The sequence below is a fragment of the Boleophthalmus pectinirostris genome, unplaced genomic scaffold (genome assembly GCF_026225935.1).
Source record: "Boleophthalmus pectinirostris isolate CB_2022bp ecotype Guang Dong unplaced genomic scaffold, ASM2622593v1 HiC_scaffold_5, whole genome shotgun sequence".
Lineage (NCBI taxonomy): Eukaryota > Metazoa > Chordata > Actinopteri > Gobiiformes > Gobiidae > Boleophthalmus > Boleophthalmus pectinirostris.
Genome location: NW_026571404.1, coordinates 28,499,863 through 28,527,733, shown reverse-complemented (window position 1 = coordinate 28,527,733; position 27,871 = coordinate 28,499,863). Strand labels below are relative to the sequence as shown.

The window sequence follows — 27,871 nt, the reverse complement described above, 5'->3', positions numbered from 1 at the left end:
ATATATTGATATTTTGATATTTTTGCACACCCCTATTCAAGATGGATACGTTTAATAACATACTGTGGAACATTCCAAAGCAACACTATACAATTTGCAAGCAGTGAGTGGACCCTCCATCTGAAAGTTACGCAGTGCACCTTTAACTCCACTGAAGGTAGGCCATTTTTTTTTTTACGTTACTTTACTAATATTACTTGAGTAAAATGCTGATAGTTATTTTTAAGTATTGCTTTGAGATTTGGGTATCTGGTAGCTTTTTTATATGTGATAAAAAATAAATGTCCAGTCCCAATGTTGCACAACTACTTTTTGCATTCTTTGTTTTCATAGCGATAACTAAACAAAATGGATATACAAACATACAACATAAACCTAATCTAAGTATGTATACAATAATACACAGCAGCTACAAAGTAGAAATATACAACTAAATGCATAACTGTAATCAGAGCTGTTACCCCATATTCCCTTTGCTGTAAACAATTGTGAAGAAGTTGTCAAAAACATGAGCCAAATCTGGGACGGTCTTGTTTTCCAGATTCCTCCCTACTCCCCCAGTCTGAGATTCCTCCTCTAACAGAGCCTTTGTCTGACCCAGCCATGCGAGCTACTCTATCAATGCTACACTATAGGCTGAACCACATATATTTATCAGTTTAGAAATACCACATCGTAAACTTAGCATTTACAATACTGGTTTTAAGAATTGCAAATTTCATGTATAGGGCCACAATGTACAATTGTGCTAAAATTTGAGTTGTCACAATTATCAAATCGTAATCTACAAACATGTCCTGAAATGTAGAGGATTCTTTTCCTAATTTATCAGTTCATATTTCAGTCTTTAGTAGTTAGTGTAAAGTTCCTAAATTATGCAAGATAGACTACTGTGAACTTTTAGCCATGTTATAATGTTGTTACCATCTCAAAAACTTACCTGGAGTTACTTTTTGTTTCATCCACACACATGTAACCCTGCATTATTAGACTGTCAATATCTCCAAAGATCAAAATGATATATACCACGTTGTGATGTCATATAGTGGTAGTTTTTAAGTTAACAGCTGCCTTTTACCTTTGATTCAGTAGAGATTGGCAATTCCAGGGCTAAAATCATCCAAATGATTATAGCGAAGATGTATGGAGTTTAAAAATGCAGTGCAGCTCTTCCTGTATTCATCACAAGGTGGAACAGAGTGTTTTCTGTTTGAGAAAAGAACTCGGTGTAAATATGCAGGGTTTGTGTGTTAAATATGTGTGAATGAAACAAAACACAACTCCAGGTGTTTTTTTGAAGAGGAAGCATTACAGAAAACACAGAAAATAGCGTAATATGGGCCCATGTTTATAATGTACCCTCTGAGCAGACTCCTACTTTTTAAACATACTGAAAGTCTATCACAACAGCATTTTTTCCCCCCAAAATTGATGTAGCCTTAATTCCATGCCATTTTTCTTGATTTATTTTAACATTTTACAGTGTAGACATTGGGGCATATGGCATTACATCACCACACCTGTTGCTACATTGACAAGTTCACATTCCCCCTGCTTAACTCTTGGCCCAAACACCAGCTTCCTGTAGCTTTTAGGAATACAGAACTTTGTAAACATTACGTCTTGGCAGAGCAACAACCCCCAAATTAAAGGTAAATTTGAAACTGGAGAATAGTCCAAAATTCTGGGTGTGTTATGGCAACTGCTTTGACACCTGTTTTTTTGGGAGTGAGGATCTCCAGGCAAAAGCTGACGTCAACATTGGACAGAAGCGTTGGTGATAGCTGTTTGGGAGGTGCAGAGTGAATCCTCCTGTCATTGTGGGAGTGTGTACAGCTGAACATGTAGTGATAGCATGATGAGTGTGTGCTTTACTGTACATACCAGGGTAGGATGGTTGGAAACAGGGGATTTCGGGGGAAAGTTTTGTATTGCAGTAGTTTCAAATATTTGGGGTTACCGACATGACCACTGAATCAGTTTTACTTAGGGCATTGTCTGAGATGAGGTAGGTAGCAGGCTGTAAACAGACAAAGAAAACATTGCAATTTATTTGGGTTCTTTGTTCGGGCTTGAGACCAAAACAATAGATTTTCAACAATGTTAAACAAGCTCCATGCATTCAAACATGAACCACGTCAACACAGGGACATAGCCTGGGACTAGAGCAGGACTGGAGCAGGACTGGAGCAAGACTGGAGCAGGACTAGAGGAGGACTAGAGGAGGACTAGAGGAGGACTAGAGGAGGACTAGAGCAGGACTAGAGCAGGACTAGAGGAGGACTAGAGAAGGACTAGACCAAGGCTAGACCAAGGCTAGACCAGGACCAGGACTAGAGCAGTACTAGAGCAGTACTAGAGCAGGACTAGAGCAGGACTAGAGCAGGACTAGAGCAGGACTAGAGCAGGACTAGAGACTAGACAGGACTAGACCAGGACTAGACCAGGACTAGGACTAGACCAGACTTAGACCAGGACTAGACCAGGACTAGACCAGGACTAGACCAGGACTAGACCAGGACTAGACCAGGACAAGAGCAGGACAAGAGCAGGACAAGAGCAGGACCACTCTACTACATCAGGACTAAACTGGGCTCAAACTATACCATATGTGAATGCAGCTTTACTCTACATAACATTCAGTTCAGTACAAATTGAACTGAATTGAACGTTTGAATTTGAATTGAGTGATTACAATAACAGCTTTAGTCTACATACTATAACCCACTGCTTAAAAACCACAGCTTTACAAAACACAAAACCCATATCACACTTTTGACCCCAAATCCTGCTCAGCTAAACGTGTCTGTATTTTTGTCCATTGAAGCAAATTTGGTTAACCAGCTCTGTTTTTATACTCAGCATTTTACTTCACCCTTTAAACACAATAGTGATGGCAGAATCCTTCAAAGCTAACCGCTCCTTTTTGGCTATCCTTATAGTAGGAAGGATAGAGGGGGGAGATGCCCAAAAAGCCTGTGAGAAAAGACATTTTAGCGCAGACTATAACCACAAGAAGAGAACCCCAACCAACCTCATAGCAGAGACTTTTCACAAACAACTGCTCCGGGCCCAGACATAGTGGGTCCAGTTCCATTCTGTTTGTCCACCTGGTGATTTTTGGCTCTAGTCTGTCTTCTCTGCTTTCTTTTGGATTGTAGCTGAGCGCTTAGGGCCTGTTCAGTGAAGCACATCTGGAACAAGGCAAATCCAAGAAAAGGCGGAGCTGTGTGGATTTGAGTGAGATCGTGCTGTAAAAGATGCTCTTGGTTAAATTCAAGATTGTGTGATTTATTTCAGGAAACTACAGTTGTTTGGCTTTCAAATCGACACATTTGCAAACTATAATTCATGTTTTATTGCAATAGTGCTTCATATTTTACATTACCTGACAGTAACACAGTTAGTACAGTTGAGAATTATTAGCTGAATATTCTCTATCATCTTTGAATACGGTTGTGTCCTTTGATATGACATTTTGAATTCACATTGCCTCTTGTCTCATGGAATTCATATTGCTGTGGGAATGCATCACAGTATGGCATTAAACTTGCCTATTGCCACCGAGACAGGTAATGCTGCCAGGCCAAGTTACAAGTCAGATCTATGTAGATGTTACCCTACTCACAGTAAATTTAGATACATAGTTATTTTTAGCAGTAAAAACACATTCTGCGGAACAATACGGACAAAGAAATAACATGTCAAACAAATAGTTACATAGTGAACCTCGCCTCCAGAGACTAATCACTTTCAAATATTTTCATTGTTCCTTTTATTGTGCCCACCAAATAATAGTTTTAGTTTGCTCACTTGTAAACATGAATAGGAAAGTCTTGGTTGACATCACCGGCGGAAGACTAATTCATAACAAATTGTGCACGGTTGGAAGGAGACTCCACACCGATCAGAATCCCTTGTTAATTTATCACGTCTAATTTCCTCTTTAAACAGTATCACAGAGTGCCTCAGTTGTGTCCTTGTCTTTATAGATGTCTCATGGAGAAGTTGAATTCATTCTTTCACTGATTCTTCGGCTAAATCCTGCTTTTGAGTCTTGCTTGGTGGAGATGACGTGTGCTTGTCTGGCCCAGTGCAGATCAAAGTGTCTGGGTGCTCCTCACACCACAGAGCCACTGTTTTGTAGAGAGCTAATTACAGTCTGTGTTACATGGGACAGAGAGGCTGTGTGTGGCTGCTATTTACATCTTCTGCCCTTTTCTCCTGTCACTTTAAACAGGCTCTGATAAACATGATTGATGGAAGATGTTTAAGTGCTCATGGAAGCAAACTGTTAAATGACAAAGATTATTTCATTATGCAAGAAGAAGAACCCTTTGTTTATATATTTGAAATGTACTTTAAAGATGAATTGTATAACTTTTCTGGTGAAGGGTCTGTCAAATGGTTTTCTCCATGGAGATGTTATTACTTTGTCTGGAATGTTTCATAGTATGGCCTTTTTATCTTCATGGAGACCAAACCAGACCAAGTTACAGGTCAGAACTATGGAGAGGCGACCCCACTCACAGCCAGAATACCTGTTTAAAACCACCTATAATTGAATATATGTATGGTAGAGGTGTTTAATGTCATAATGTTGACAGAGCAAAAGTTACGTAGTGGACCTTTAATACATATTAGACTTTTTATACTGTGCTTGTTGTAGATTGTAGCCCAAGAGTTGAAGGGAAGAGACATGATGCTTGTTTACAATCAATACAGAGACATTGTGATAGTGTTGTTCAGTCCTGTCTAGTCTAGTCCAGTATGGCTATGCTTTCGTTGGAGGGAGTATTATACCTTGGATGGCACAGGCTCAGATAACAGTGACTGAGCTGGCAGCCAGTGCTCTTAGTACAGCAAAGGAATTTCTCTAACAGTACTTACTCACAAGTCTGCAGGATATTTGCAAACCATGTTATACTAAATCATTTAAATATAACAAAAAAAAAAGTAGAATTATTGTAATCTAGATTTTCTACTTTCGTTAGTATAAATTTCCGTCCACAAAACTGAAAGCAATACTTTACAAAAATGGTTCTATGTGGTTAGCTGTGTCTGGTTTATTTTGCTCCAAGTCCTAAACCTGGCATAATATTTTCTTCAGATTATGTTCTTTGTAAAATTGTAACTTCTGTTTTTAAATGTCTCTCAATCATATGTACAAATGCTGAATTTTCTTATTTTTTCAGATGCGAATTCTGGACAAATTCCCAATTGAAGGAGGGCAGAAAGACCCAAAGAAGAGGATTATTCCCTTTCTACCAGGTAATAAATCTTTCCCCTAATAGTACCATGTTTTACAGACTCCTTGGTGCTTGTATAGTTTTAGAGACTCCCTACACCAGAGCACAAATTCCAAGTCCGTCACATCTGCAACTGTTTGCCTATACCTCCTATATACTCTATAGCATGGCCCACCACATTACATTATGTTATTAAGTGCTATACTTCTTCCAGGGCAAACGAGTTAGTGGTCTGTGGAGCACTGGGGGTACAGGAGAGGGTCTAATCTGATAACGCTGCTGTGGTCTGCTGCATCTGAACTCTGAACAGATCCTTTGTTAGATCAGCTTTACGGCTCACTGGCAGCTGATGTCTCTGGATGTACGTTTAAGGCTTAAGCCCACCTCTGCGATAGACTTCTAGGCTTATCAGTATCGGGAATTTATAATGTGACAAGTGATAAAGTAGCTGCTAAAAGTTTCTGTTTGAGAATACCATTACTATAAGCACACCAATGACAGAATGATCTAAGCCTCTGTGGTTAAATGGAAGTACACGTTTATTATTTATTATAATAAAGTAGTCACATGCTTATAAGCACATCACTAACAGTTGAATTTTACCTTGTTTGTGATTGTTGCGTCACATGTAAAAATCCAGACTTCTTCTGCAGAATTTTGTCTTTGAAAATTGAAAATTGTCTTAACAATCATGTTTGCTGTTTAAGTTAAGGAGCTCTATATTTTCATTGTAAATATGTTGGTAGACTAGGAATTTGACTTTTTTTTTTTTTTTTAAATAGAGATGTATAATGGTTTTCTTTGGAGCCCCTAGTACCAGAGCCTGATTTGGGCCCCGGTAGTTAGGGACCATAAACAATCACCGGACTTAAATTTGTGATCTTTATGTGTTATGTATTATGTGTTGTGTGTTTATATCTAATTTTGTGTATGTTTTTAAGGCAAAGTTTTATTTCGGCGCAGTCACATAAGAGATGTTGCAGTGCGAAGACTCAAGCACCTGGATAACTACTGCAAGGTACCACAAAAACAAGAATGACACAAACATTTTAAAAACATTGTATTTTTATACTTTTAGGTAAGGTGAGGCAAATGAATTTATAAAGCACAATGCGTGAATAAACTTTCCACACCCAAATATAAATCTACGAAAGACAGTTAAACACAATAAGAAGACAAAAGAATGAAGTGCAACAGTTCATGATAATAGATATATTTAAGGGCTTTTTTGGATCTATGTTATAATGTTGTTTTCTCATCAAAAACATATCTGGAATTGTGTTTTGTTTCATTCACACATGTTCACCACACAAACCGTGCATTTTTAGGATGACAGAGCATTTTGAGTTTTGGACATTAAAACAGATTATTAATCCAGGATTACTCAAATATGTGTGGGTGTGTGTATGTGTGTGTTTTGTATAATTTAGGACTACATATTAGGATAATACATATTAGGACTACATACAAAAAAAAACATGTTAAAATACACACTGTAGTTATTTTGAAGATAGAACTGAATTGACCATACTACATCTTATCCACTCTGCTATAAGAATTGTCCATAGAAAATATAAAACAGGTCTCAGCATTTATCAGTCCCTCCAGCCTGGACAGGAAGCTAACAGCCCTATCTGCACGGGTCACTTCCTGTCACCCATGTAAATAGCCTGAGAAGGAAGTATTGGGAAAAGGGCCACGCAGTATGTTTGAGAACGTAAAAGTCCAAGAGTGAATCAGCAAAGTGTAAAATACAGGTTTGTATGCTATAATAAAAAGCACTGGCCCGTACCCCCTCATTACATTACGTAGATTATTATATGCTTTAAGATAAACAACAAAACTAACAGCTGTCCTTTTGACAATTTTCTCCTACTTTGTATACTCAGACTGACCATATTACCAATGTTTTGTTCACGTATCAAACCTGAGACTATTTTTAAATGTCAGAATTGTATGTTTATTTTACTGATACCAGCAACATTTCTATGAGACAAAAAACTTTGATTCTAAATTTTTACATGGTGCATAAAATTCATCCATCTTATTTACACTACCAGTCAAAAGTCTGGACACACCATCTCATTTAATCTTATTCAGTGTGTTTTCCCTTATTTTTACTTTATTAGTACCCAAGAAATGTATTGAAAAAAATCTTCACTATATAATTCTGTATGTCTTACTTCATATATTTTTTCTTCTGTATATATACAAAATGTAGAAATGTAGAAATAAAGGGAAAAAAAATACATTGATTGAGATGGTGTATCCAAACTTTTGACTGATAGTATATATTTTTACAGATAACATGACACTTGGTTTAGTCATGGTCACCTTGTATACATTTTAACAGCTGTGTCCTGCCATACCAGCCTGTTGTGTTTTTCTCACAGTGGGCTCTACAATACACTCTTCCTTCCCCTCCACGCCCTTCACATCTCCTGCTCTGCTCTTCCCATCTGACTGACCAACTGACCGCACAATGACTAAGTGTTATCCTGGTTACTCACAGCTCAGTATGAAGAAATGACCTTTCCTCATGACGTGCATACTAGCCTCCTTTTCCCTCTTTTTGTCCCCACAGGCTCTGCTCAAACTCCCATCACAAATCTCCCAAAGCGAAGAGGTGCTGACTTTCTTCGAGACCAAAGCTGAAGACCTCAACCCTCCTGTAGAGTAAGTAAAGTTTATTGAATCATCACTAAAACTATACTTAATACAATAAAATATAATGATTTGATTATGAGATTGAACACTGGAGTTGGTTGGTCCAGAAAAAGGGGAAAACTGGAAAATTCTAATTGCCAACTTTGTTGAAACAATACTTCTTTTTGTCCTTATGAATAGTATTTGTAGGCCAATAGGAAAGAATGGAGCATGCTGGGTTTTTTTTAAATGAGCTTCGGAATGGCAATTGTCTCATATTCACAGATATATCTAGTGTCTTAGGTTTTCTTTGTATAATCAATTGGTATAAAATCATAAAATAAATGTCAGAAAAATTTTATTCATCACTCTGAAGTTGTTTTCTAAGTTATAATTAAGTACAACCAGACAAACAAAGCATATTACATCCTAAAGTGGAGCTAAACATCAACTTTTTCTGCTTCTAAATTGTGTTCATGGTGTGTGCTGCTTACATTGGCCTCTGCCTTTTCCAGTAACTGGTGACATCACAACAGACTGCACTGATGACAGACACGTGGCTACAGTTTGAAGTGTGAATACCTGTTAGACCAATCACACTACTCCTTATACCTCTAGACCCCTCTCCTCCTCCTCCCCCTCACTCTCTTCTTTATTCTGCAGGCAGTGCCCAGTTTAACAGCTCTGTCTGAAATGCAGTTGTGAGTGGAGTTTGTGTTTAGTCCCACTTTAACTATTCATAAATATTATATTCTAACTTTTGGAATTTTCTGTCTAACCAAATGGTTACATTATGCCAAGAATTGAAAGTAATTTCATATAGAGGTAGAGATTTTCAGTTTGACTTAGTAATGTAGCAATTTTAAATAGTTTAGTAGTTCTTTTTATCAGTATTTGTTTGGGCAACTTATTAAGCATTAAACCATTCCTTTGAGTTCCCTACTAGTATTTACTATTTGTACCTATGTTTTAATTGTAAGACCTGACATTGCGGGAGGGGACTCTGTCACCATGGAGATGTTGCTGCCTTGCCTCGAATTTTTCACAGTATGATATTAAACTCATCTAGACAAGCAACAAGCCAATTTACAGGTCTGATTTGTGGAGTGGTGGGCCTGCTTACAGTAGAATACATATTTTTCAAGGGATTGTTTTATTGTAAAAACATCTAAGTTTAATGCTATACTGTGGTACATTTTAGAGAAAGCAAATTCCCTAGCATGTCTCCACTGACACAACCAGGTGCCAGAAAAATGACAGTGCACACCAAAAATAAGCATGCCTAACAAGAATACAGTTCACTACAAAAACAAATCTGCCAAGTTTAGATGACTTGAATTAAGAAAGTTTTTATCATGATTTGAGTAAATTTCCCTTGACAAGTAAAATGATCTACCAATTGAACAAAACTTTTTGTACTTAAAATAAGAAACAAAATCTTATTTTGCTTGAATTCAGAAAAACTTATTCCACTGGTAGATCATTTTACTTGTCAAGTTGAATCTACTCAAATAAACTAAAATGTTCTTAATTTAAGCCATTTTAACTTACCTAGATATTGCTTTTTGCAATGATTTAAAAAAAAAATCTACCTTTTCAACATTAACTAATAGGTTCTATCCCAGGCACCCTTCCATTGTCTCACACACACACACACACACACACACAAACACATGCACACACACCTGTCACTGCTGCCTGCCTGTCCTCCTCTGCAGACTCTCCCACAGTTTGATTGATGGATTTTCACGGAGAGGCAGTGGGTTTTATTAATAATGATTTGAGCAGGCGACACCTGATCCCAGAACTAATGTGTAGGGCTCAGTGCTGTCATAAGAGGGCGCCGGAGTTCAAGTGTCCGGGCAGGGCAGGGTCAGAGCGCTCGTTTGTCACACACTTCAAAGTCTGAGTGCAAAGAGGGACTGACATCGGCCTTTCTATTTAACTGTGTTCGGTTGTTTGTAGCAGTAGCAGTGTTAAAGGTCCTATATTACACAAAATTGACTCTTGTGAGCTTCAAGCCATGTTAGAATATTATTATCTCACCAAAAACATACATAACCGCTCCCTTTTACATTCCAGGGCTGAAATTATCCAAATGATTTTAGTGAAGGTTTTATGTTTGAGAGAAGAACTCAGCCTAAATATGCAGGATTTGTGTGTGAATGAAAAAAAGCACACCTTCGGGTATGTCTGTGATGAGGAAAAAGCATAACAGATCAGAAAACAGCGTAATATGGGCCCTTTAAAGAAATGTATTTTGATTTTAAAATCCATAAACTTAAACTGTGTCTGTGTCCCCAGATACATTGTAGACATGTTTAAATCAAATCTAGCTTTTACTGATAACAATTGTGATGCTGATTTATTCTCTAAAAACATTGGACATAATTGCCAAATGGTTTGTTATAACTGTGTGTTATGGTTCTCAAGGTGATTATCCAATCAGAAAGCAGAATGAGCCTCTAGATGATTCTCACATTTGGGTTGCCATTTTGAATGCTGACATCCAGTTTATTTAATCCAATCCGGCTATACTTGCAATTTAAACACACCACAGTTGACCAAAGTGCAGTACACAACAATAATTATTTAAATTTAGTGGGACACTCTCTAATCTGAATTCTTACTGCCTAAACCCCAGCATCTGCAGCCAATCATTAATCAGTGCTAGTGCATGGAAAAAACGTGTATGTGTCGGCAATCTGCAGATTATGGCACTGACAACAGGTTCTTCTGTTATGGTATTACCTTTCTTAAAAACTGCACAAGCGCAGACTTAAGAGCACAGACTAGGTTACATACAATTCCACAGGGCATTACATTTTTTACTTGTACAGCTATATAGCTGTACAAGTGCACTAAACAAACAGTGTCTTGCTCAAGGACACAACAGCATGAAGTGTATATATGGAGGCATGGGTTGGACCACAAAGCACTGACTAGTCCTATCTCCTAAGCTATAGCTACTGTGGTCCAGGTTGCTCTGTTAAATAATTTGATTAACAGCTTAAAATACATTTTGCCATTTTATTTCAGAACTAAAAGTAATGTAATATGGGAAGATTTAATGTTATCTAATAAAATTATACATAATATGAAAAACTATGTAAAGTAGATTATAAACATTTAGCAGAAGCAATTTATTGACTAGAAATAAGCAGAGAGACAAATTCATGGCTTTGTATATATTATGCACTTTACAAGAGTTAAAACTATAATTAAGTGCCATTACAAACAAATTCAAGTACTTTCTGCTTGACTGCTTTAATAGTCATGCAGGTGAACTCCTGTTGTCTCCAGGTGCAATTTGTGTGTCTGGGGGAAAAGTGAGTAACAGTCTCAGCCTATAATCAGTTTTGAGTCAGTGCTTGTGAAGAGCTACACTGGAGCCATTGTGCAGAGACAGTAAATCTTAATTGCAAAATATCAAATTTTATTTAAAAGGGCACTATGTCATTTTTTTGGTGAGGATTGAGCCACCTAATTGTGTCCGTGGAGATGTTACCTGAAATATTCCTCAGTCTGTCAATATGCTTTCTATCATTAAACTTAAATAACTATAATGTCAAATAATTTTACATGCATTCTTGCTGTGAGAGGGGCTGCTTTTCCACAGACCTGACCTGTAATTTGCTCTGGTAGTGTCATCTGCTTGTCACTATGATGGTAGATATGCTTATAGAACTCATACTGTGCTTGAAGATGCTATGTAGTTATAATCTTTGACACCTGTGGATCTTTGTTATAGTTTGCACATTTTAAATTGTAATATTCATCTACAACAAAAGATTGCTCAGACATTCACAAATCACTACAAATACACCTTCAAGAGTGTAAATGAGAAAGGGAAAAAACCAACATTGTTTTGCTCTGAAAAGTTGATTTTGCATAATGGGTCTGCTTTAATATCATACTGTACAAAATTCCAGGCTAAGTAATAACATTTTCATGGAAACAAACAGGGGAGGCAGTTCCACCAGAAAAGTTATAGTACAACATTAATTTGTTAATTACGTCTGCTACAATTATTTTCTAAATTATATGGTGTAAAAAAATTAACATGCCAATAAATATAATTGTAAAGTGACATAACATACCACAGAGTGAATATTTTGAAAACCTGTATTACCACTCCACCAAGTTACTCATAAAGATAAAGGTCAAGTGAATTTGTGTAACTAAAATCAGCACAAATGTAGTATTTCGGATAACCTCTTGCGTAGTATTTTTCTTCCTTGTAGTGGCTTGGCTGTCTGGCTGTAACCCCAGCACATACACAAGCTAATCCCACTTCAAAAGCAGATCCTCCTCCAGTCTCCCAGTGCACCCACTCTGACACGCTGAGGTCTCTGCACCGTGCCACCCAAGTGCTTACCCATAATCCTCCTGTGCATGGAAACAACAGGGACTTTCAGACTCTGTTCTTCCCCCAAGCCACAAAAGTACAACACGGTAGATAAAATTAACTCATTTTTATTATACCTAAACGCTTCAGGGGAGTGAGAGAAAGCAGGTTTATATGGTGCAAGAGTTCACAAAGCTTCAAGGCTTGTGTAACAACAATAGAAAGATATATTGTATTGACACAAACTAGCACTTTGTATGCTATAGATGTAATGCTTTTGTCAGGATTTGCTGCCATCTAATGCCCAAACGACATCAGTGCATGGTGTTTTAAAATGAGATGTTGTTTATCATTTTGTCACAAGAGGGAGCCATATAGGTTCACAGAATTGATCAATACAGTTGTACACATTGACATTTAAATCCTAATCTGCTTTATTTACATATAACTAACAAAGCAGTTTTCAAAGTGCTACACAGAGATCATACAAAGAAAACTATAAAAGATGTAATTGCTAAAATCTTGGTCATACTAATCCTACAATAAAACCAGTATAAAAAAATCAAAGCAAAGTCATAAAATCATGAAACAGCAATAAATAAATAAAATAAATGAAAGACACAGGAGAGGAACACACAAATCATGTGATTTTAAAAGCCAGAGAATAAAAGTAGGTTTTAAAGGAGCACTATGTAATGTCCCTACTTGTTTCTACGGATATGTCATTGTTCTGCTTAGAATGTTCCACAGTATGACATTAAACAGCTCTACCCTACATTTAATGGGTTACAGGTGGTTTTATAGCGAAAATACCTAGAAAAGCAGGCATTCTGACTGTGAGCGGGGTTGCCTCTCCACAGATTTGACATGTAACTTGGTCTGGTTTGGCCTCCATGAAGATAGAAAGTGTTACTATGAAATATTCCAGACAAAGCAATAATATTTACATGGAGAAAAGCAGAAAAGTTACACAATGCACTTTAAAACACTCCATTTAGGGGGCTTTAGACAGAGGGGCTCAGGTTAAAGCTGATACTTTGCAGTACTTTTAATATGTGGTACAAAGAAATACTTCACTCATAACACTAGTGACCTTATTTTATGTAGTTAAGCTGTAGGGGTTAGTTGTAGCATTTAAAGGTGTACAGAGACAAGAAGGTGGCTCTACCAGGTCAGATCTATGGAGAGGCGATCCAGCTCATAGTAAGAATGCATGTTTTGAAGCTTTTTAGATGCAAAACGCATGTAACTGCATAAATGCAAGGTAGACGTGTTGAAAGGGAGGCTGTGGAACATATCAGACAATGCAGTCGTATTTCCATGGAGACAAGCAAGTGTCTCACCCCCACCAAAAAAGTTACATAGTGCAACTTTTACTAGTAATAATATCCATACATTTTATAGTGGCTTACCTTTCAATCTTTTTAATGTTTACTTTTCATTCATAAATCAGCTCTTATTTTTGTCAACCTCTGTAAATATAATTTATAATTTATAGTATCCATGACAATATTTAGGCTTCACATAAACCTTTAGCCACTTTTTCTGTACCTGCCCTTTAAAAACTCTCTTTTATAAATACCATGTTTCTATTCTCTTCATCTAGTCATTAAACTCTTAAAAACAACTGTAATCAAACCTCTCCCTGCAGACATCTGACATTAATACACTTCTAATATGCTTTTAAATAATTTATAAGTCATTATATTTGGGGACTTTTCAAAACAATGTGATATCCTTGAGTGACTGAATTGCAGATTAATACCGGCGCCATTTGAATAATTACGTTCACCTTTTGAAGTTTGACAGAAAAATCAAATGCACCAAATATGTGCCCATTATGAACAAGACATTTTAGAGAAAATGAAAATGAATACCACATCATGAGGATAACGATGTTTGATAATGCATTAGCCTTGTACTGAGCGTGGTCTGGTTGCAAAATCATAGCACAAAGACATATTCCTAATTGTGATAAACTTTATAATTCTAATTGATTCTGATAAACAGGAGTGTCAGTTAGTAAAATATTGAGATTTGTGTCGTCAAGTTTCCCAAATGTGTCTTCACTTAGATAAAATGATAATAGCCTTTTTATGGTAGATTATTTGTTTCATCAGATTTTTTATTTTAAAAGCGGCTGGATTTCTCACTTTGATTTTTTTAACTCTGAAAAAACATGTTGGAATTGTGTTCATCCTGAATTTGAACTGCATATTTTTTAAGTATACATTTTCACTGTGAAAATGTGAAAAATTTAAATAAAATCGTGGTTCTGATATCAACACAAATATTTTCAAGCTCTCAGATTCAACAGTCAAAATTCACAGTGTAAAAAGTTTGCAGCGAAGGGCCAAAATGCCAAGGCATAAGTAATCGATTGTGTATGACTGAGGAGGATAGAGGCCGCTGTTTCCTATTGGCGGGGCTTATAATTAGGGAATCAAAGAGATGAGGTTTTGATTAGGCTAAGTCCAGCCAATCGCATTTCCTACAGCATTTCCTTTCCTGGTTGCTCAGTTACATCAGCTCATTTTGGATTGATTGCTTTTGTCTTGGCATCTTGTATCTTTGCTGCCAGTTTTTTCACTGTTAAATATGATGGCTTGAAAATATATGTACCAAATATTTTAAATATATATATTTTTTTCATTTTGAACTTGTAAACACATTCACAAGTTAAAAAAGTGAGAAACTGAAAGATATTTAAAATGTCAAATCTGATGAAACAAATAAACTTCCATATTTTTCATCTGCAAATATAATATTATATGTGCTCTTATCTCTCTGACCTAGACTGTTCGAACCAAGATTTATAATTCTCAGGACAGCTTCCAGTTTCCCAATAAGACATTTTATATTTGCTGTTCATAAATAATTAACACTGTATTGAATAGTATAAAATATTTGTGTCCCGAGGCTTGGTGCACCAGCCAAGGACAATGGAAGAAATATGATATGAATTTAACCTTTATATAGCTCATTATCTCTTAATTTACCCCCATGTTAATCTGTATTTATGAACTATGCATAGACATAATTATAGGGTTATATTAGTAGGATTATATAGTCAGTAATTTAACCTCCTGACCTCATTTAAAAGGGGCTATAGGTTATGTAGCAGTGTTAAACTTTTTATTGATTCAGCAGTATCTCTTTGACAAAATGATTACTTCGTTAATTATGGTGCTAAATGTTCTTCCATGACATTTATCGGCTGAAAAAATTACCTGCAATGATTCTGGTCTTTGCTGTGAATAGTGTTGTCTTGATAGTGTAATTAAAGCAATAAATAAATCGATCAAAATCAATCGTACCAAGGAGAAAGGTTCATAATTAAAGGCCCTACATTACATTATTAACTTGATTCTTGTGAGCTTTTACGTTACGTCCTCAAAAATATACCTAGAGTTGTGTTTTGTTTCATTCACAAATGTTTGAGTAATTTCATTACTAGTCTGTCTAACTCTCCAAAGCTCATAATATTTGGTCCCACCTTGTGATGCCATGACGTGTTAGTTTTCAAGTTAACAACTACTTTTTATCGTTCAGTAGAGATTGTCAATTTCAGTGCTGAAATGATCCGAATGATTCTAGTGAAGGTGTATGGAGTTTAAAAACACAGTGGAGCACTTCCTGTATTACCACATGACATCACAAGGTGGAACAGAGTGTTTTCATTTTGAGAGGGGTACTCTGGAACTATGGATGATTTGTGTTTTAAATGTGTGAATGAAACAAAACACAACTCCAGGTGCTTATGATGAAGAAAAAATTGTTCAAATCTACAAAATCTACGTTTTTGGAGCTTTTTTCCATGTCGTGTTGTTCCGTCATCAAAAACATGCCTGAAGTGGTTTTATATGTCATCCATGCATGTTTGAGTAATCCTAACCTAATTTCCACTGATTCACCCCCGAGTGAACCAGCAGCTGGAGTCATACAGGCATTTTTTTTTCTTTCGTTAAATTTAAGTTGTCCTAAAGTAGCTGCCAAAGCCATTTACCCATGAACTAGAAGGTGTCAGCTTGAATGTAGATTGCTGCTTTGAGTGATTCTTGTTCAATAACTCTCCATTGTATCTTAAAGGTGCACTATGTTACTTTTTGTTGGGGCTCTGTCACATGCTTGTTTCTGTGGATATGTCATTGAATGTTCCACAGTATGACTTTAAACCGCTGTACCTTTTTTCACATTTATTCTGTGGTTTTACTGCTCAGAAATACCTAGAAAAACAGACTGAGCGGGGTTTGGTCTGGTTTGGTCTTCATGAAGATAGAAAGATTTAATGCTATACAGTGAAACTTTCCAGACAAAGCATTAACATCTCCATGAAGAAAAGCATTTGGTGGACCCTCCACCAGAAAAGTTGCACAATGCACCTTTAAATCATATTACATTGTTTCTTCTCATGGGAAGTGATTGCGACCAGATTCTTTTATCATAACCATTTGTTTCTCCTGATGTCATTTTCAAATTATGCCTGGATTAACGCAGGATTTCATTGTCTGTAAATGATTAATTACATTTGTGGCCATTCAGATAAATATTTTATCTATTTTATCTGTTTTCAAACCACATCTTCAGTTCACTGCGTCATAATGATTTCATGGTCACGCTGCTGACTCTTTGACCTTTCGGGGTTAATCTGGGGTCACCGCATAGAGCAGGGGTGTCTGGGCAATGTATGCCGCAGTGTGTTCATATACTTGCAGTCTAATATCTCACACATTCCATTTGTAATAGGCCCACCTACCAAGCGCCAAACATATGGTAATTCTCAACTCTGGCTCACGGGTTTAGTCCAGGGCTTATGATGTTTAATGAAGTATTTAGCTCTTCCAATGTTTGAACTTGTCCAGCGAAGTTAGCGGAACCCTCAGCTGTACTGTCAGTGAAAAAGTTTCCTGATTAACGCAAAGGTTTTAAAAGTTTAATGGTGTTTGGACATTTTCTTTTGTTTGTGTTAGTTTTGGTGGTGATAGGAGGAGAAGGAGGAGGAGGAGTGTGGACAGAGCCAAAGTCTTCTCCAGAGAGGATTTCTGAGAGTACAAGGGTCACTTGCGAGCAGGGCAGGTCAAGCATCTACTCAATCCTCATCATTTCTCCACATAGTCCCCCTAGCCCAGACCTCTGCTCCATCCCCGCCCATGTGGATTTAGCTTAAACACTGAAACATACATTATTTAATAGAGCTAAAGTGTGTCACATGGTGGGACTCTGGGCATGTTGGTTTTAGAGCTATGCTATAGACTGTACTAGACATATACTATACTACACTACTGACTACTACTATACTATACTAGTCATTGTAACAATTATGATATACAGATTTCATTCACACATGTTTGAGTAATAACTAATAAGTTTGTGGACATATGTAAAGATGAAAATGCACTGTTTCACCTTCTGATGTCATGAAGTGGTAAAAGATGAAAAGATTCTAGTGAAGCTCTATGAATTTTAAAAACATGAAGTACTTTTTGTTTTACCACATGATATCATAAGGGGGCAGATAGTTCTGTTTGAGAGAATTACTATGCAGGATTTGTGTGTTAAACATGTGCGAATGACACAAAACACAATTCTACTCAATTTTGCAATAAGAATAAACGAGGACATATTGGTCAAATGTCCACCAAGGCATTGACCAAATAATAATGAAGTGCTCATAGGTCAACTCACGTTATGGTGCATTTAGTTTTGTAGTTATGATAAACAAAATATTCACTCATTATCTGATTTTTCATTTCAGTGCATTTTGACTGAATTTGGTCGAAAAATATCCCCAAAATCTAACTCGACATCTTTTATTTGAATTGAAATACAGAAGTTCAGTAAATACAAAATATAACAAAAATGTGTTATAATTATAATTATACAAAAATTGTGTTGCAAATCAAACTTTATAGATTTAAATTCCATAAATGGTCTCACTGTCTTTCTTTTGGTGCATCATACCGTTGTATTAACCAAGTTTGTTTATGTAATGAACTCACATGTTCAGTCTGTACACTTTGGGACTGTGCTTAATTATCAAGTGAAAACATATTGAAAAGTATTGCATCCCATCTTTTGATTATCTTTGCTAATTCTCAATCCAATTTGAACACACATTTATTCCTCATTATTACTAAACAGAAAACACGTTGTAATGAGCTGCTCTGGACTGTATATTATTACCTCTGTGTAATATCACTTGCTTATTTGTGCATCTGGAAAAGGGACCACTCTCTCCAAAATATGACATATGGGGGTAAAAACTTTTGATTAAGCCGAGGGCGGGTCTTATCATTATCGTGGACACATTTTACTGCATCAAATCATTGCATTAATGAGCTGAGTTCATTGTAAAGAGACTATGGCAGCTGGGTGAATGCTTGGAGGTTCTATTACAGCACCACTCAGACATGCAGCACTCTCTCGCAGGCTCCTGAAAATGTCTTATTTAACTTCATTTTGTATTTTTTCTTGAGTTTTCAGACAATCTAAAAACGTTTTTGGTAGTTATTGCTCATGTTTCTCATTGTGTCACCATAGTAACTGATGAATATTCCACCATACAAATACAGAAATACACCTCCAGCTTGATGTCAATGCAAATTATTAATAGAGAGCATATAGAAGTTACCATAGTGATACAAAGCACACATTAAGAAACACAGACAAAACAGTTTTAGGATTGTCTGAAAACCAAGAAAAAATACAAAATAGATTGAAACAACATTTTCATGAGTCTGTGATCAGTTGAAGCATTCATAGTCGTGTTTACGTGTTTGATTTTCAACAAAAAAAAATTGGAACACTGCTGGCTTATGCTTGCTAGCTTGTAATGTTATGTGTGAGAGACTTTTTTAAACACACAAATCATCTCCTCTGTTGTACTTCCAACCAAATCAGCTCTTTCTGGTCAGACTATGTAAAAATAAACCTCAGATTAAACCTTGTGCAACAGATCTTAGAACAGACTAGTGCTTCCAGTTAGCTTCACACCCCCAGGGAATGTTGGTGACATCAGTTGAAAAGTATCAACAGGAATAATAATTGCATTCAAAAAGCTTGATATGTTCAATGGACCATTTCTAACTTGGCGAAAAGCGCATCGAGTTTATCCAAACATGTAGTCATCAATTTCAGTTGAACTCCGGAGCTACAGGTCCCTGTGGAGAGCCAGGTGTCCACTCCCATCCGCATCAAAATTCAGCATCTGTAGTGTGCACTCTGCTAAACAAACATCAACCCACAAACACATGCATGAAACAGAATACAATATTGGCTTAGGATAAATGTTTAATGTAAAGCGGTTGCCAGTTCCTATATGCATTCCTATCTGATTAGGGCTCTGCAATGCATCAAAATGTACAGTATATGCAATAATAAACGCATATTAACTTGACTTGATTTTAATACATGGTTTATTTGTAATTTATTGCTTTAACATTGAGGGTTGCCAAAGCAAGAAAGTCAGAAAGTTTAATTTTCTTTGGACGAATTGACAAAATAACAATGTCAAAAATCATTAAAATTGGAGTCTAAAGTTTTAGGCCAACTCCAAATCACAGCAACTACTTCAATTAACTTTGTGTGGAAAATGTAGCTTATAGAGTTCCTTTTACTGGTTTATTAGCGGTATTAAATGGATGTGTTTAGCTTTAGGATTTTATAAAGAGGGATTTTGTTTCATTGGAAAATATCCCAGGTAGGCACCGCTATTAATTCTGCTCTAAAGAGAAACAAAAATCAAAATTAATCATATTTATTGTCGTATAATATTATAATGTGGATTCTGGTGATTGTACAGATCCGATATATAGTATTTTTGAATTCTTAGCCAAAGCATGATATCAAAAAAGTAATTTCTAAAGGTTACATTGACAGATTATATGCATTTTATAGGGGTGTAAAGATATCCAAGTCCCACTATATTATATTGTCACGGTATGAACCTACGCTATGATATTTATTGCGATATCGTGGGAAAGCTCATGATATGATGGGGAGGCTCATGATTAGGGATGTAACAATATCTAAATCTCTGTGTATGATATTTTCACAATATACATCTCACGGTACACTATTTATCCTCCTTTTGCTTCTTAAAATGCCTTGACGAGACTTAATTCAAAGAACTAAGACTTAAAAAAGCTTAGAACTGTTATTTCTTCATGTAATCTACTCTGAAATAGAGGGAACTACATAGACCATGATCCTTTGCTCTGTCTTTTTTTAGCTATTGCTGTACCATAATTTTTGCTGCACTCTTAATTTAATCAAAGAGATTTATAATTCAGTATATTGTGATGATCCACGACAGTATTGTGAGAACTTTGACGATACGATATCACGATATTTCAGTTACTGTTACACCCCTAATATTTTATATAGGCTTGTCATGAAACAAACAAAAACTTGAACTGAACTTGCAATTAGCATAGTTAAAGGTGGACTATGTAACATTTTCTGGTGAAAGATCTGCCATTTTCTTGTCTCCATAGCGATGTTATTTCTTGCCTGCGTAGACAAGTCACATGACATTACAGTGCCACACATTTGCTTTATTTGTTCATTTGTTTATTTGTTAGGATCCCCATTAGCTTTACCTGAGGACCAGCTAGTGTTTAGCAATAAATGCAAGATAGGTTTAATGCCATACTGCGTAACAATCCAGGCAAAGCGCTGCTATTGCTATGCAGGTCCGGGTCTACAAGGGTGCAAAAGGATGCATTGCAAACTCATTTTAAAATGCATGCACCCTCATTTTAGGCAGGTTAAATAATGACACATGGAGGAGTATTGCCTTTGCACCCCTCAGTCAGTTTGGTCTGGACCCACTGCTGTCTCTATGAAAACAGGTAGCAAAGCCTCCACTAGAAAAGTTCCACAGTGCACCTTTAATGTTGCTTGAATTTTGAAACCGACCTCAGTTTTTAGTCAGAGTTATCTCGTGTTTGCATCATCGGAAAATCAAACAGCCGTGGCACTATATTCAGACATAAATATCTGATCAGTTGCTTTGTTGCTATAATTGACTTTGCACATTGCAGACCCTCCCAGTCCCCCTCCCACAGTGTGCTAGTGGGTCAAGTTCTTGCTGCATTCTCTTTGGGGGTTTGGCTGGTGCCCTCATGCCAACTGCGCCATGGTTCACATATTGAGTTATAACTTCTGACTGCTGTGATCACAACTAATACTAATCATGATTTTCTGGTGTTGCTTTCCTTTCAGAGACTGCGGAGGATCTGGCAGACGAAAATCAGGTAAGATTTTTCACATATTGTATTTGTTTCGGCATGTTTTGTCAGTCTATGTAGAAATTTCAATGCTATAGGTTGAAAATCCATAAATAATAAAGAGAAAATGAATTATGTTTGTAGACATATCAAACCCCCCTGGGCTGTTATCATTATGTTGCCAGGAAACGCAACTAAAATCATCATGCCCAGACAAAAATAGTCTTTAACCTGACCCTCGTGATGGGGAAAACTGCCATTTTCTGTGAGTCAGATCTCATTTAGCTCAAAAGACATGTAGAATTACTATGTTTTTTGTAGACATTGTTATCATTTCAAAGCTTTAGGGAATATTTGAAAGATAGCTTGTGAATAGCATAGTGTTTATTTGATATCACTTTGTAATGTTGTGTAATAAAGCATAACTGTTACAGTTATGCTTCTAAGGCTTTGCGTATTTTGATGACTTGATATCAGTTCTCATGGTATTATGGACAGAAATTGTTTAAATTTTCTCTAAGTGTATGCATTAGCATTTATGGCAGCCTTGCAGGGACAATCTGAACTATAAATGCAATTGCTAAAACATATTTGGTAGTTTTAATGCATTTTGATATATAATTGCTATATAAATTGTTATATTAATATGATTTTTAATAAGATAATATAGAGTGGGAACATTTTTTGTCATAGGAGCTCTTAAAGGGCCCATATTGCACTATTTTCTGATCTCTGTTATAATGTTGTTTCCTCATCACAAACATACCTGGAGTTTTGTTTTGTTTTATTCACATATGTTTAACGCACAAACCTTGCATATTTAAGCTGAGTTCTTCTCTCAGACAGAAAACACTCTGTCCCACCTTGTGATGTCGTGGTAATACAGGAAGTGCTCCACTGTGTTTTTAAACTCCATACACCTTCACCAGAATTATGTGGATGATTCAGACCTTTAATTCTCTACTGAACAAAAGGTAAAAGGCAAACTACCACTTCATGCCATCACAAGGCGGAAGAGCGCATTTTGAGCTTTGGAGATGTAGACAACCTAAAAATGCAGGACTACTCTGGGTATGTTTTTGAGGAGGTAACAGTATTCTAACATGGCTCACATCTCATAGTAAATTTTGCGTAATATTTAAAAAATATTAGTGCAGGCTGCCAAAGAATGAAGATAAGCTTTAATTAGGAATACATATATTAACAGTAATGAGAAAACAGTTTAAGGTTGTCTTTTATTATAGTCCAGTCATCAAATCATCAAAACGCCCTGGATATTTTGACATTTATAGACACACATTTACATACCTTTGACACAGTGTAACATTACGCTTACAGGAAGTAGGCACCTGTTTTTGGCACATAGGAAGTGCACACGATCTGCTCAGACTGACTCTTGGAATGACATCTATATTTGAAGGTGGAGTGCAATATAGTGACCTCACCATTCAGCACAAGAGACTATCAGTGAACAGCTGTTGGATTGTTGCGTGTCCGTTGCAGATGTAACATATTGTAGATAATTTTTCTCAGAACTCGAAAATAATTCATTGAGAGGATATCATTTTTGGTTGGTTATCCGCTTTTTGCCCTCTGAGTGAAACAGGATTCTCAAATGTATGTCATCGTGCTGTTTCCATGGCACTGAGGCTTTATGTAAGAGAATTCCAGATAGACAGGGAAATGGAAAAGTTGTCTTATTGCAGCTGTGAGTGTTAACTAGCATAAATTCAGGCACATGATACTATATTAAGGTGGTTTCCTTTTTTTTTTTTGGCTGTCTGGAAACTTTGTCATAGTTTATGTGCATCGTGGTATGATTCTGAATGCAGTGAAACAAATAAAACACTGAAAATTTTGGAAGTACATGGTAAGTCAAAATTGCTTGAATTAAGAAGATGCAGTCTTTATTGGAGTAGATCTGTCTTTTAAAGCTGCACTATGTAACTTTTCTGCTGGATGTTCCATTGCCTGCTTGTCTCCATGAAGATGCTATTGTTTTGCCCAGAATGTTGTATTGTATGTACACAGTATGGTATTAAACTGATCTATCTCAAACATGAGTGTGATGTCACCCATAGCGTTTGGCTCCATTCAAATGAAGCTCAAGATGCCAGCAGTTATATGCAAAAATAGATTTTAATACCATCCTGATTTTAATACCATACTGAGATGAAGCAAGAAGATTTCCTTGGAAACAGTCAGGTAACGGACCATCTACCTAAAAAGTTACATAGTCTACCTTATTAAGTACAAGTTGTTTTTCTTAAATCATCATGTTTTTAAGTACAGAGTTGTATTTTATTGGCAATTTGAGTAATGATATGAGTTACTTGTTATTGCTCTGATACCTACAAAATTTCTAAAACAGATGTTCCGAGAAAAACAAGAGGTAAGGTTATAAATTTGGAGTTGAATTTTGTAAACACACTTAAACGTGCACTGTATAACTTTTTGAGTGAAGGGTATGCTACCTCTTTTCTCCATGGATATGTTTTGTGAAGAATGTCCCACAGTATGGCATTACACTTATCTCTCTAGCATTTATTTCATTACACCTGTTTTATTGCTCAAAAATACCTCTTCCTTTTTACAGTGAAGTAATCTCTCCACAGATCTGATCTGTACCTCTGCCTGGTTGGGCTACCAATTGTTTGCTTTTAGATATCACATTTTAATGCCATATTGGGGAATATTCTATCCAAAGTAGTTATATCTCCACTGAGACAAGCAAGTACTCTCTACCAGAAAAGTTACAGTGTACCTTCAATGTAAATAGATAATTTTTATGATTAAGTATGATTACGTTGTTTTACTTGAGTGCATCATGTTTTTTAGGTGCAGTGTTGCATTTCATTGGCCGATCATTTTATTTGTTAAATCAGATCCTCTCAGATTATGGGAAAATGAGTCTGTGTAATGTGACCTTCAGAGATATTACTTTGACTTTTCAGCCTAATAAAACAATATTTACCCAATGACATAATTTACTCTTGAAAGTGTACCATTTGTCTTTACAGTTGCACAACAGAATTGGCGCCTTTAATTATCTAGTTTGATTTGATTATTTTCCTTTTTATTTTTCCCCAATCCATCTGTTTTTTTTTTTTTTTTTTTTTTTTTTGTTTTTTTTAACATTTCCTTCCCCTGAAGCTCACAATGCTAGCAGTTATAGGAGTGAATTTGGAGCCGAGTTCCAAGATGCGGAATCAGGATCAGGATCATGTATAGTGGGTTAATACAAACATTGTAAGACCAAAATCACAAGGCTCACTGCAGCAGTCTCAGAGAGAGAGAGGTGACAATTCTTCAATGTAAAGTCAATTGGAGCCTGAGTTGATGGAGCCAGAAGTGCCCCCATGGTCACTTCCTGTTTGGAACATGGCAGCTAGCGGGTTAGCTATGCCCATTTATATATGCAGTCTATGCTTTGAACCCATAACCTCCTCTCTAAAACAGTAGCCTTTGAAAGGATGCATGAACATATCTGGGATGCACAATGGTAAATTATAAGTTTTGCGTGAGCTCCTCTTGCTTTTACTATCTGCACCCAACCTTCTCCACATACCTTCTGGACTTCAACTTCCATAGTCTATTGCCAGACTCTCATCACTGTCCCCTGCCAGGACACGAGACCGCCGAAAGATTGATCTGTCCCTTGTAAAGTCGGACAGCAGATAAAGTGCACGGAGGTTGTGGTGAGTTTGTGCTGTAGCTGCAGCTTAGACTCTCCATAATTACAGGCTTCTGGTCTCTTCTGGTCTCCCCGAAGAGTGCACTGAGCTCCTGGCCCCAAGTCCAGAATGTTGCTCCCCACCACAAAACTGCAACGCTCCGATTTTTCAAGAGCTGTTTTGTACCTGGCAACCTCGCCGAGTCCAGTCCAGTTTTACATATTGAAAGTACATTAGGAGCCTTTATAGCTGTAATAGTCCAAGTAAGTCCATCAGTGTCCCATGTCCTCACACAACACGTATTTGTCATAACTACACTGCAAAAATGTAAAGAAAAGAAAAGTCTAAATATCTATGAACTGAAATCACTGGAATTCCGAATTTTAGAATTTGGTCATTTTGTATAGATTTTATTTATTTTGTTTGTAGGATTTCATCTTTGCATTTGTTTGTGCTTTTAAACTAGTAGTTGTTTCCACCAAAATGTTTTATCTATAGATTTTTTGAGTAATAAAAACATAAAAACTAAATACAAAACTCACTTTATTTTGCATCAGTTGTGCTCCTCTTGGATTTGGAGCTAGCATGCCATCTACTGGCAGCAGTAGCCATTTAATGAGGGGGTATTTTACTTGTACTGTAGTATTAACTGCTAACAGATAACGTATTTGGATCACCATGTTCCATTTTATTGTTATGAAAATTGGTATATTCTGTGAAAATATATTAACATAAGTTATACTTCACTTCAGTTTTTGATGTAACTACAGTGCATCAGGTTTTTCAAGTTGTTGTGTACAGTTTTGTATCATGTTTTTGTATTTATGGAGAATTGTCGTGTCGTGTGGGAGCATGGATGACGTAAGCTCGTGGGCTGCGCATTGGACAGAATCTTATAACTAAAAGTATGGGGGTTTGAATAGGACCCAGGAGAGATCTCTAAACTACTCAAACATGCATGGATGACATCTAAAACCTCTTCAAGCATGTTTTTGATGAGGGGACAAAGTTATAACATGGTAGAAATCTAAAAAAAAAAAAAAAAAAAAGATTTAGCATAATACCCCCTCTTAAAGCAACGTGACCAACATGCTAATATGCACATGCAGTTACAATTAACACACTTTGACATCAGAAAAAGTCTGACGATGATTTATAGACTTGTGATGTAACTATTTGAGGAAAATTTAAATGGAGTGACTCTAAGCAAGACAACCTCGTAAACAGGTTTAATGATTTTTCACCAAAAGATTAAAAAGAGTCTTTTAACATTTTGAAATAAAAACATTTTAACATGTGTATTTTTGCAGTGTCTGTCTGAGTTTTTAGACACAAAAATGGCCGTACAGAACTCTTGGACAGGAGCACGAACATATGTTGATAGTTGATATAGAGTTATGTCATCCTCTTTGGGATTTGCTCATGCTTTATAATTATATGGCTCACTGGAACACATCTGTAGCATTGTCATCTGTTGTGTTGTGTTATAAAAGTTAAATGGGGTGATTTGAGTTGCTTGTTATTGCGCTGAAAGGTACCTACAATATTTCCGAAACAGATTGTCAGCGCAGAGAAAAACAAGAGGTAAGGTTGTAAATTTGAAGTTGAATTTTTGTACACACTTAAAGCTTCACTCTATAACTTTTTGAGGCTTTGCTACCTGCTGGTCTCCATGGAGATATTACTGCCAATAATATTCCACAGTATGGGATTACACTTATCTATCTAGCATTTATTTCATTACACCTGATTTATTGCTCACGAATACCTTGAAACACATGCATTCTTATATAAAGTGAAGTCGTCTTTCCACAGATCTGACCTTTAAATGTAGACTGTATATATAAATGGCCATAGCTAACCTGCTAGCTGCCATGTTCCAAATGGGAAGTGAATATGGAGGAGCTTCCTGCTTCATTGACTCTGGCTTCAATTGACTTTACATTGAGAAATTGTCACCCCTGTCTCTGAGACTGCTGCAGTGAGACTCATTATTTTGGTCTTAACATTTTTGTGTTAACCTGCTCTACATGATCCTGGTGTTTTTCTTTCTATTTTTTCTGTAAATAAATGAAACTCGACTTCAAATTGACTCCTATAACTGCTAGCCTCATGAACTTCATTTGACTGAAGCTGAACGCTATGGAACGCTTAGTCCACTTCTTTATAGTCTATGCTTTTAACTCCGTCCTTGGAAATATCAAATTTGAATGCCACACTGAGGAGCGTTGTAGGCAAAGTAGTTATATCGCCACTGAGACAAGCACCCTCTACCAGAAATGTTACTCAGTATAACTTTAAGATGTGATCCCAGAGAGCAAATTTTTGTTGGATGGCATAAATCTTGCAATGAAGATATGAACTCGCTATCCAGGGCAATATAAAAATAGAATAGACTGTAACTGATAACTTATTTAATGATTGAACAAAACTGATCCCTTGTGTCATGTTCACAGAGTTTTTAGTAAGGTCTAAATTACAGTACAAGACTATTAGAGCAGGCAGTTGGTGTACATGCTGTTAACATGTTGTAAGTGACCATTAGCTTCTCTGGGATGTAATTATTTCCAGAGCTTGTACCCAAAGGCAAAACTCATTATGCTGCGGCATCAAAAACTGTTGCAGTGGACAGCAGAATTTACCATAATAACCCTTTTAGCATTTCCACATTTATAGACAGGGTATAATGTATGGGAAAGTAAATGTGGGTTTTTAGTGTTTAGC

General features: G+C 36.5%; 1 protein-coding gene across 4 annotated transcripts in view; it reads left to right on the top strand.

Moving 5' to 3' along the window:
* Nucleotides 1–27,871, top strand: part of sh3pxd2ab (SH3 and PX domains 2Ab) — a 93,557-nt gene that overhangs the window by 12,173 nt on the left and 53,513 nt on the right. For all 4 annotated transcript variants that reach the window (XM_055162418.1, XM_055162419.1, XM_055162415.1 and 1 more), the window contains exons 3-6: nt 5,196–5,271; nt 6,191–6,267; nt 7,834–7,925; nt 21,469–21,500. In XM_055162418.1, the coding sequence (XP_055018393.1) occupies nt 5,196–5,271; nt 6,191–6,267; nt 7,834–7,925; nt 21,469–21,500 (277 nt within the window). The remainder of the gene's footprint in view (nt 1–5,195; nt 5,272–6,190; nt 6,268–7,833; nt 7,926–21,468; nt 21,501–27,871) is intronic.